The 12848-nt window shown below is 35.4% G+C and overlaps 1 protein-coding gene across 1 annotated transcript in view; it reads right to left on the bottom strand.

The window, feature by feature from the left end:
• Positions 1-12848, bottom strand: part of nphp4 (nephronophthisis 4) — a gene marked incomplete at its 5' end in the record, with an annotated part of 135568 nt that overhangs the window by 51941 nt on the left and 70779 nt on the right. The window contains 3 exon segments of the mRNA XM_042763030.1: positions 888-943; positions 6295-6424; positions 7557-7727. Of these exon segments, the coding sequence (XP_042618964.1) occupies positions 888-943; positions 6295-6424; positions 7557-7727 (357 nt within the window).

Consider the following 12848-nt stretch of genomic DNA (forward strand, 5'->3'; position numbering starts at 1 on the left):
AATCAAATCAAATCTGAATCAAAACACATCAAACTGAATTAAATCAAAGTAAATTAAATCAAAACTGAATCAAATCTCACTAAATAAAATTGAAGCAAAATCAAGTCAATTACAATCAAATTCAAAATCATAAATGTAGTAAATAAAATCAACTCGCATTGAATAGTATCAAAATTAAATCAGATCAAATCAAAGCAAAACAGTATCAAATCAAATTCAATCAAATTGCATTGCATCAAATCCTTTAAATTCAAGGGAGTCCTGCCACTGTCCTGTTGAGTTTAACTCCAATCCTAATTAAATACACCTGAACCAACTAATCACAGTCTTCAGGATTACTGGAAACTTCCATGCAAGTGTGTTTATGGCAGGCTGGAACCAAAATCTGCAGGATGTTGGCTCTTCAGGAGCAGCATCGGACATCCCTGCTTTAAAATGACCAGGCCAAAAATGTTGATCTGATAGTTGGCTAGGTGTATTTGTACACATAATTGTTGTTCTGTTGGTTGGGTTTGTATATTTTTTTGTGTCTCTGTGGGAAGTGAAACTGAACACATTGTGCTATCTGAAGAATAATGGTATATTCTCCACCCTGGCCTTCAATACATTTTTCTTCAGTTTGCAAACCCTCCCTCAGACTTCTCAAGCTTTCATGGTGCAATGCTGCTGTAACTCACAGAAACTGGTGCCCGTCTGCTCAGGTCAGCAGAACATGACAATAAGGCCGCACTGATTCTGTCCAGCGCAGATTCTCATGACATTACAACATCACATTCGGGATACAGCAGAGTTTGTTCTAAAACTGCTGCCATTCTTGTGACAGAAACAAACTGAGCCCTGGGAGAGAGCACGAGAATTTTAGCATGTGATGATTTCGAGTGACTTACCCCTGGGCTACGTGGAGACTGAAGCATCGAAGTCGTCGCCTCCAAGATGTGTTTATCTGAGGGTTAGTCTAATATAATATCAAGCAAATAAAATAAACACTCATTTCCTCCTCACTTGTTTATATTTGCAAAAACTGAAGTATCTCCTTCAAAACAGGTTTCTAATTGCGTTAACTAATGTCATACAGTAGGTTGAGTTGAGTTGCTAAATAACTCAAATGTAAACAGCTAAAGATTGTTTAATAAATTCAAGGTTAAAAATCAAAACCAAGCAAATGACACTTTTTTTTTCCTTTTTTTCATCACATGCTTGGACTTGCAATAGCTGTGCATTGTCCATGAGACCATAAGTTGCCCCATTTGTTCCCAGCAGATTACTATCCCAGTTTACACAGCATTACGTCACCGAAATGTGGACTCTGAGGACTGCTAAGGCTCAGGGTGGCATTTGTGACAGGGCCTTAGGCTATCTGGCCAATACTCATTTGCATTCATGGTGTAAAGAAAAAAGCCTGAATGGCCCACCGAATGAATCACATTTGTCACTTAAGCCTGGCTGTGGTAGAAAGGGTTTGGGCTGGGCAAGAGATGAGGTTAAAGTCACAGTGAACAGAACATCATTCTGTTCACTGTGACTCTAACCTCATCTCTTGCCCAGTCCAAACCCTTTCTACCATAGATAATGAGGTCCTCTCTATATGCCACTATGAATGACCTCACACAGAGACCTGGTTTATACCCAGAATTAACATCAGCCTCTAAAAAGGATTCAAAGAATTGTGCGAGCTGATCATTTAAATAAGATTCAGTTGTAATTTAAAAAGCATATGGCTACAGCATATGGGCATGTGCCACATATAACTTCAATGGCCTGTCTACTCACTTGTCAACCAAAAACAAAACAAAATAAAAAAACAGGTTACATGGAGCTTTATTTATTTTTTTATTGTTATTTTTTACAAATTATGGGATGCAGTGACTACAGGTAATCAGGTACAATAAAAAAAATGTCTTTTCTTTAAAAAAAATAAGATGAAAAAAAAAAAAAAATATATATATATATATATATATATATATATATATATATTTATATTTTTTTTTTTTTATATATTTTTGTTTTAGAAATATAAATTATATATATATATTTATTCCTTTGATGGCAAAGTCATTACTCCAGTCTTCAGTGTCACATGATCCTTCAGAAGTCATTCTAATATGCTGGGTTGTTACTCAAAAAATATTTATTTTTATTAGCAATGTTCAAAATATTTGAACTGCTTAATAGTTTTATGGAAAACATGACATTTTTTTCAGGATTCTTTTATGAAAAGAAAGTTCAAAAGCACATAATTAATGCGAAACATTATTTATTGTGTCAATATCTTTACTGTTAATTTAATCAAATTGATGCATCCTTGCTGGTCACAAGAGACACACGTTACCAACATGTGTAACAATCTTCTCGTCTGACCACCTGTGATCGGATTGCCTAAGACGGATGTTAACAATGGATATAAACAGGGCCAGAGTATGAGGAAACTGAATGACAGATTCTCATTTGCAAAGAATGATGTGCATTTGTGCTCCTTTGTCTGATCTAAACCTCTTCAAACACAATTACCAGATGCTTGGATGAGAAGGCCATAAGCAGCCTTATGTTAAACCAGACACTTTTTATGATTCACTCTTGTTTTTTGGTAACTGATTTTTATAAGATAAGCGCCTGACAAGTGTGAAATCCTTTGAGAGTCTGAAATTGGGCGTTTGGGATTTGACACCAACAGTGGTGATGTAACTCTAACAGAATGTGCTAAAGCATCTGTGCTTATGGGACATGGGCGAACAAATAAGTGTAAATTAATCAGTTCTCTTTTAATATGAAGAGTGCCAAAACCAAAAAAGTCCATATCTGCTAATATATATATAAAGAGAGCTACTTCTTGTACCTCATATATATATATATATATATATATATATATATATATATATATATATATATATATATATATATAGACAGAAGCTACAAGGAGTAGCTCTCTAATGTTTTTGTAATGAGTTTCAGGGAGTTGACTTCCCAAAACCCTGAAAGAGTAAATGTTCTGGATGGATTTTTATTTAAGGAGAACATCCTCTCAGCCACCCTGGTGTGCTTTGTCAGCTGGATTTTCACCTCCCTGTCTGGAACAACAGATATCAAACCTGCCTGGTGATTGTTTGTGAAGCGAACATTAATGTAGATTTTTATTTTGTGAAGGGAACATTAATGATTAACCTGTCTGATAATCAGAGGGATGTGACAAGAGACTCTATAATTAACCTGCTTGACTCAGAGGATGCATCTCTTTTTAAGTAAAAAAAAGGGATTTTTAAGTATTAAAAGGGTGATGATTAAATGTTAATAGTATGATGTTTATATGAAGTTATTTGAAAGTATTTAGTGACACTTTTAATGTGCTTTTTGTGCAGTTTTTGAAGCTCATTTAAAAGTCATACAAGTTTGGAATGATGTGTTAGTGAGTACAACTCTCCCTCACTAACTTTCTGAAAGCTTAGTATTTTAACATTCATAACATTTAACATGAAAAAAATTAAACATTTCATCTTAAAATTCTATTAGTATCAAAACAATTGGATTACAATACATCCACAATAGGCCGCCTTCACTCCCATTCAAAAGTTTGGGGTCAGTAAGGTTTTCATGTTTTTGGAAAAGTAATTTTGCAACATATTTTTATAATTTGTAATAACCGTTTTCTATTTTAACATATTTAAAAATTTTATCGATTCTAGTTATGGCAAAGCTGAATTTTCAGCAGCCATTACTTCAGTCTTCAGTTTCCTTCAGAAATCATTCTCATATGCTGAAGAATCATTTCTAATTATACATTTTGAAAATGGTGCAACTTAATGTTTTTGTGGAGACTGTGATACAATTTTTCATCTGAAATTAATTCCATGCGTTCTCTGAACGACAATAAAATAGATTTATATTTAAATGATTTATAATATGGTTAAGTTTTTTGAATTGAACTGTCAAAGCGGACATCCAGATATGTGTCAGCGTATGTGGTGACGTTTCCTTGCTGAGTGAAGGTGACCACACTGTTGGGTGAAAACATGTTTCTCAGTAATGCCTCCGTCTGATGCTCAGTCTGTTTCTGCTGCATGTGTGAACTCATCACCCCATCCAAGACACTTTCTCTATCTCTCACACTCACTTTCTCACTGTCTTACACCCTCCCTCTCATTTACACTTACTCTCCTTTCTTGGCGCCCTCTTATTCCCTCATGTGTAACTTTCACTCACACCTTTTTAATCAAATTTTGGGAGGTTTTTGGAGAAACTCCAAAATGCAATATTTTTCTTCCCATTAATCCTGATATGACAGAACAATGGAGAGAAAGACAAGTGATGACCAATTATCTCACATCTTGCTCTCTTTCTGACAGCTCACTAAACTGCATTAAAAAACAATCTGAAAAAAAAAAATTATACACACATTTAAAGTTTGATCGGCAGCCTTAGCCACTTCTAAGTATTTAGACACAGAAACGAGATCTCCGGAGACAGAACCAATCAACTCTTGATTGACTTCCTGCATAATGTGGATGGACAGGCTGCCACGTCGGTGGTGGTTCACATGGGCTAATCGAACTGCTGACATGTGCACTTCGAAAACCGCTCTCATAAATACGCATGGACATTCTCATGACTGTGCATTCATCATGCATTTGTAAATACTTTGCAGGATTGGCTAAAGGACAAAATCACAGGAGATATTTTTGCTTCTGATCAGCGTTCATGGGAAGTAAATAGAACAACCAACCTCAAAGAGAGAAATTAACACATTCTGATCATCGCTGCCCATGTTTCGCACTCTTCTCTTGCTCTCCAGGTCTTTGACAATCAGCACACATCTAAACAATTCTCGTTTCTGCTGTGAAGAGATGGGAGAAGTTGATAAGGTAGTATATTAAATATTAACAGTTTTGCTTTTAAGCGTTTAAAGCCAAACATGTCATTTTTATATAAAAATACCAGATTAATACACAAAGACAACTATGAATAAGCCACCTGAATAGTATCAAAACATTACATGCTGACCAACCTGTGACATCAACCATGGCAAAAAGCAATGGCATGAGCTCTATGTTATCTGTCAATATTACTGAAGAAATCTCAGAGACATAAGCAAAGAAAAAAAAGTTGATAAGGTGTTTGAAGTTTTATGCATGTAGAGAGTCCATGCCTCAGAAAGGAGAGAGAAAGAGAAATTATAGACTTGGCCAAGTGCCTGGCCCTCAGGCCAGAAGCTTCATCCCTCTTTGCCCAAGAAGGTAGAGCTCAAGTGAGGAGGAGTTAAAAAAAGCAAGAGTGAAAGAAGAAGACAGCGAGCATATGCAACAGTCTTCTTTCATTCTGCCCTTGACTATATGACTTGGCAAACCCTGAGACATTCAGATTGACCAGAACATATTTCACCCGCACAGCACTACAGAAGTCGTGCTGGTGGGTCTGACTCCCAACCTCCAAACATCTCACCCACCAGGAGCTGATCTCTATCAGTATGCAAAAACTCCCTTTTATTTGGAAGGCAGAGATTGTGATGGAAAAGTAATTAGTAGTAATTAATTTTGTAATTATTTCCCCCAACATATTAAGGGTGATTCATTTGGGCATGACAGTTCTTTCTCAAACTATTGAGGATCAGATCCACAACAATTCTTAACAAAAATGTCAAATTAATTCTTAATAATTCTGGTTATGGGAAAACAGTACATAATGTTTAACAACAACTCAACCAACACAACTGAGTAACCCATAACTTTAGATGCCTTTTTTTTACTGCACATTGGAATTACAATACAAATTTAAGAATCAGTTTAAGATTTGTCCTGACATAACATCACATGAAAAAAAACTAAGGTGAAATACATTGTATTATATTGCATTGCATTTAAGGTAAAGATGATGATATCAGAATGATTCTGTTAAGCAAAGTCCGTCTCCCAGGTGCTTTGTCTCTAAGCACAACGTACAGATCCCTAGTCAGACTATGATGACTGCAGCGTCACACAGCACTTTCTCAATAAAGAATCCTGCTGAAGATACAAAAGAGTCTCCTGGTCTTCGCTTCTGAGTTTCCTACACAATAGTCAGTAAAAATATTAAGCATATTCTTGTAAAAGACTTTAAAACACCTGTATTCCAATGACTATTGCAAGAAAATTGGCTGGAAATGTAGCAGCACTGAAGACAGACCTTCTACTGAGAGTGGTGTTTCATTTCTGTGTAGACTCTTTGATTATCTCTCTGGATGGAGCATCACATCCTTGTAAATCCGCACAAGGCACAAATGAAAGGTCTCACATCCGAGCAGAAAGACAACAATAAACCCTGACTCACCTTGGGATGCTGAAAGTAACTTCTTAGGTGCCGATGTTTCCCGGTGGCTCACATTCAATGCCGTGCTGCAAGAAGCTCCTTCCACACTAGATGAAAACTTGAACTTGATGACACATTTCCCCGAATCTGTCTGTGAGAAAATTGCAAAACTTTCTTTCAAGGGAGTGTATTCATGAAGGTTTACCAGATGTTGAGTACTTATTTCTCTCAACTGCTTATAGTTTTGTCTATTTTTAACATTTCTATTACTTTTTCATCCCTAGGTAAAGCCATAGTGTGTCATTTCTTAATATTTAAATACTTTTTCTGTACCAATTCTGAATAAGATTGATTTTATTCAATAAATTTTATTCAATAAAATCCATTTTGTCACACTTTTACAGTGTTTGGCTTCCCATTCACCTCATAACTGAATCTGCATGATGCTGAAAGATTACTGCAAGAGGAAGTTTGGCATGCAGATGCCAATGACTTCAAAAGATCTACAATAAACAACTAAAATGAATATATACACTACTTTTTAAAAGTTTGGTGTCAGTAAGATTTATAAAAAAAATTTAAAAAAGGGAAAAAAATTAATTATTTTATTCAGCAATGATGCATTGAATTGATCAAAATAAATATTCATAACATCACAAATAAATACTTTTTTTTTTCTTTTACTTTCTATTTATCAAAGAATTCAGAAAAAGTATCACGGTTTCCACATAAATATCAAGCAGAGCAACTGTTTCCAACACTGATAATAATAATAATTAAAAAATGTTTCTTGACTACTACAAATACAGCTTAGCCTTTAAAGGAATTATTAACCTTTTAAATATATTATTTTAAATTGTAATAATATTTGTTAAAAAAAAAAAAAAAAAAAAAAATCAGCTGACTGACCCCAAACTTTAAAAACTACAATAAACATGCAAAATAAACAACTAAAAATGTTCTGTGAAAAATTATTTTTTAAAAAGTCTTAGATTGCTGACTTACATGAGTTTTTTATGTTGTTGTTATGTTTTATGAAATTAAATTTGTTTTTTTTTGTTTTTATTATTAATTTGTTGTCAGTAATGCCACAATAGAGTCGGATTTCTTTTAGCACTATTCTCTGAATGTATAATTACATAATTAGTCTGCCACCATTAAATTAATTGCAACCTTCTGATTAGAGGCATTGCATAAGGACTCTAAAACAGTCTGCATGGGAGTGGCACATTGTGTGATTTTACTATTATTCCAGTGTGTGGTTGTATGTGTTCAATCATTACCTGCTGTGTGCTTGCAGAGTAGACCATGGCAGCCCAAGGGTTGGGGAGAGCACCGCCCTGCAAGTGGAGGCTTACATTCTCTCCGGGGCCCTCAGGATCCGAAAACAGACTCCAAGCACACCAACGCACACAATGCATAAACGCTGCTCTGGGCACAGCTGTGGATGTCATCTAACAAAATAGAGAGAGAAAGAAACAGAGAAAGAGAAATTTCGCTCTCAGTTTGTCCCCGAATAGGCATCATCTAATGTTTCAGGTCATTAGAACAGGGTGTCGCTCTTTAAATATGACTTAGTTAATATGACTTGGTTAGATGGATAAGCTAAAGTCATGATTGCTTGGCATAAACCAAGATTTAGGCCTTTTTATATATAACTTTTTTCCCCAAAGAAACATACTACCAGTTGGACAGTGATTTTTTTATTTGGAAACAGTGCAGCCAGAAACACTTGCCAGAAACTAAAACCAGCAGCTATAATCACACAGATAGGAAATATATCAACCTTTTATTTCACACCATGTACACATGTACACACATTTACACAAACTAAACAGATTCAATAAAATAAAGGTGATTTATAAAATGAGAATGAGAGAGAAAAAGATGGAGAACTGAGCCTCCTCTTGGCTTTGCTATGATCCCTTGGGATCAGGCATTAAAGTCCATCAATAAATGAGCTGGTCAGGCTCAGCTCACCGTAATTAATCATGACAGAAAAACAGCAAGGGAGAGAAGTAATTATTCAGCCACCCTTTCTCTCACTGCCACCTCTCTCTGAGGCTTGATGTATCTGGCCAGTGATATATATAGGCTGTATGGTAAATACTCTCCAGTTCAGCAAAGTGTATTAATACAAGAGCTTTATCTCTCTCACAGAGCTGTATTTTACACTTCACAGCATGAGAGAGAGAGAGAGACATTGTGTGACAGAGAGAGAGCGAGTGAGAGATTTATAATCACCTTTAACTGTCCCTCAGTTTCTCAGACCCACTATGACACAATCAGTCTTGAGCAAAAATGTCACAAATGAACTCAATTATGATCTTTCAAAAGAAATCCTGTTCTCACATAATTTCCTTTCACAGCCACAGACAAGTGCACATCATCACAGTGCAGACAAAACTAAAATACAACGAAGAAACTACAACAATTTGAAATGTAATTGACTGAAATTTTAAATTTATTAAAAATTTATTTAAATGCTATATTTTATTATTACTAATATATTTACTGTTTAAAAATAACAATAGCAACATTTTAAATATTTCATTTTATTTTCAGATTAATTAATAATATATACTATTATTAATAAAAATAAAAATTAATAATATCATGTAATATAACATATTTTAGAAATGGGGTGCCAAAGTCTAGGCCTCAGTGAAAGTCTGAGATTTAAACTCTTTTTTTTTTTTCAATTTATTTTATGTACATTATAAAGTAAAAAAAAGAAGAAGAAGAAGAAGAAGAAGAAGAAGAAGAAGAAGAAGAAGAAGAAGAAGAAGAAGAAGAAGAAGATTTTTTAAGACTGTGCTATTTCTAAATTACTAATTAAATAAACCAAATGTGTGGTATTTATCATTTAAACTACTTTGAATAAACTGTCAGATGTTCTTGCTTCCAGTGAAGCTCAAGATGCTCTTTGGCTCATTCTTAAATCATGCTAAAGAACATGATCATCAACAACCTTGTGGAGCTAAGGTAGCTCAAGTGCTGTCATTAAAACAAAATGAACTCATATGTATTTTTCCATTACTGACACCTGGAGAGGTACATAGCACATGCTGGGATATTAACTGGTAACCATATTTCTAATTAAAGCACCGGCTTCAACAGAGACACTTTCTTTCTAATAGCGTTCTGTTCATAAAGGTGCAGACTCGGCATATAGCCAATTTTCCACTATGGAGACGTTTCCTACAAATCCTTAGATAATCCTTAGAACACTTCAGATATTTAGGATGAAGTTCCCCAGCTTTTGTTCAACCTAACAGGGTCTGAAGATGGAAATAATCTCTGCTACATAATTTACCCTGAATCCTTCTTGTCAGCTCCCAAGCTCCCCTCTCACTGGAGTCAACACAATTTCATTCTGGAGCATTTCCCCCTCTGCAAGAGCTTTTGAGGAGATTGATGACTGGTGGAATTTCAATTTGTATATGGATATGATTATGATTATGTTTTTTTTTTTTATATTTAATTTTTATTTTTATCTTTCCTGCCTATTGCCTGAAAAATAAGAAATGGCACGAATATATAACAACAACATCAAGGCTCAGAGAAGTCTGGATTAATTAAATATTTTGCAATCAAATGGAAGTAGCAACAGACTCCTGTTTTGTGATGTACAATTATTACGATGTCAAAACATAAAAAAAAAAATAAAAAATAAAAACACGCACAGATAAATTGTTCACAATAATTTGCATAACATGCATTTAGAAAATTAATAAGGTTGATTTTAATTTCATGCACTGCCTTTAAACCTACAGTAGGTGGAAAGCAGAGTGTGGTAGTTCAGGGCAAAAAAATACCGAAATATATATGTGGCCTGAATATTTATAAACGGTAGGTTGAATGATGGCTGTTAATGGGTGTTTAAAAGTATGTTCAAAATGTAGGTTTTTTTTCTATTTGTTTTAATACAAGTTTTTTTTGGGACTTGAAGGTTGAAAATTAGGGTTTTTTTCAATAAATCAAACCATTATCAGATATAAACTAAAGCTGTGGACTTTAGAAGCATGGTGATGAAACTCCCACAACTGCTGTTGTAAAATGAATCTGAGGTATTGCGTATGATTTCAGCACTACTCAGAACAAACCCTATGGACATAAGCCTCTTTACAATGGCAGAAAACTCAAATGTGCCCAGACAGTAACATAGCAATGACATGGCACCCAGGTCAGCAATGATCATAAAACACACATCTTAACGTCCTTTACCCTCAGCTTCCACACAAAAAATCAAAGCAGGGCGGAATCACTGCCAGCTCTGAGAACACATTGATAACTGCTGGTTTTGGTAACAAGCTGAGCTATTAAAGTGGCTGGAGGCTTCGGGCAGGGTTGCCGTGAGCTGCAGCCCAGTGTGAAGAACTGTCAGCGGGTGTGCGCTATGCTACATTGGGGCTGCCAGCAGGACTGATGGGAAGGGGATGAGCAGGCGGAATAGTAATGAACTATCTATCCTTAAGTCCAGTCGTGTAGCAAACTTCAGTCAGAACTGTGCAGCAAACACACTTTAAAGCAGCAGAATAAAACATCCAAACACAATCTACTATAGAATTGTTCTGAAGTTTTAAACCTTACCAGTTCTGTACAAAAAGCAGTATTTTAGAATATAAGCATTTAACAGCAGCATTACAGGAGTCTTAAATATGGAAAATAAAATTATGTTCCCATTTAGCCCGTAGTAGTAAATGTGGTAACGACACCAAAATTTATCTATTCAAAATTATAAAATAAAACAAAATTGTACTGTAATTTTGATTTTCTTTTATTTATTACATTAATATAATATATTTATTTGAATTATTTATTTGTATATTTATTATTTAAATATTATATAATTTAATTTAAAGGGGTCGTGACCTGGCTTTTTTATTATTATTTTATACTGTTGTCTAAGGTCCACTTATGACGTTTGCGTGGTTTTTTCATTAAAAAACATCAATAAGTAATAGGCTATTTTCTACCCAGGTTTTGAGGAACGGCTCGAGAATGCGGGCGTGCCGGATTGAAGACTTAGAAGTAAACGCCAACTGTTATGATTGGATAACAGTTTTGCATAGTAAACTAACTTTCTGTGTGTCTGTTTGACAAGCTACATCCTTCATAGTTCAGGAGCCTACTGTGACATAGACACGTACACATAATCAGGACATATCAAGCAATCTCTAACAAAGCAATAGTGACACACAATACAAGTACAGTATTTTTTACTCCATTCCTGTCGGATCCAATATAGACAGCACAGCATTGCTTTTTGATTTGCTTTTTAATCTCAGTTTCTGTGTAAATTTGTGATTGTTTTGTGTGTTGTTTGCAGTGGAATGAGGAGTGAAATGGTTCAATGTTTTACTCACATGAGCTGAAACTTCATTAAAAATAAAGTTCAACCATGCATTCCTAATATTTGACTCTGAAGGAAGGTTATGCAGCGACTGTGTTCTTCAACAACCAGAAACTGCACAATATTTTGCAAACTTCAACGGCGTGTTTATTGCTTGTTGCTGGATCCAGTTTAGTGCCACTTATGTTATTTCCTTACTATGTCATGCGCAAATCAGTGGGCGGGGGTTCAGAATTAGGAGTTGATATTCTTATGTATCTGATAGACAAAGCAAAGCATCAAAGAGAAATCGAATCAAAGCAGCCGGGGATGAGATTCACTGTAGCACATAACAGGAATTCCACATCAAACTCACGACATTGTAGCTCTGTCTGAAGAACATAAATGCTAAACTGATTTTAAAGAGCAAACAAGCTAAACTTTGCCACAAGAGAATACAATTACAGGAAACAGGAAATTGCAGAAATTAAGCTCTTTGTGTTTATAAGCAGAAGGAAGCATTAGAACGGCAACAAAAACTGTATACAGAGTGAATTAAGACCAAATTCATCATTAGAAATTGATTAAATGTTTCAGTCCTCACAAAAAAAAAAAAAAAGTGAATAAATGCATAAACCAATCAAGGTGAAAGATCAGACGTCTTTTACAGATGGCTGCCGGCGATTTCACAGCCATAAGACAGCTGAATATCCATAATTCATAAAACAGGACATCAGAGAGTGGAATGGAACATTCCAGAAATCCAAAACTAATAATACATTTGAGAGCCACAGAGCCTGGAGTGCTGAGAAGACACCAGAACGATTATGTCAAGGAATATTGAATTACAAAAAGCAAAACAACTACACACACAATTAGGTCTGACAGATCATTCAGTCCTCCTTTTTTTTCATCTAGTTTATCTTGCAGAAATAACACTGAAACCGAAAGTTGATTCGAATATACAGTGAAACTGTTGTATTCAGGAAACTCCTTTTCAACCTTGATGGCAGAGACAGCAGCATACTGATGAATGAAATTGTGTTCTCAGACATTTGGCTGGCGTATTCCTCAGGGACGGCTCAGGCATGTGGCGGGTGGCAGGGACAAGGTGATGCATTGTTGGCTCTTTCCGCCGTCATGGCGAGAGGATGATGCCAGGCCTTTCCTGCACATGCTGTGTTGAGTCTTTAGCTCAGTACACTCTCGGATCACTAACGCAGAACTGTGTCTCGCGTCT

This window comes from Cyprinus carpio, chromosome A8 (assembly GCF_018340385.1).
Source record: "Cyprinus carpio isolate SPL01 chromosome A8, ASM1834038v1, whole genome shotgun sequence".
In the NCBI taxonomy this organism is placed as follows: Eukaryota; Metazoa; Chordata; class Actinopteri; order Cypriniformes; family Cyprinidae; genus Cyprinus; species Cyprinus carpio.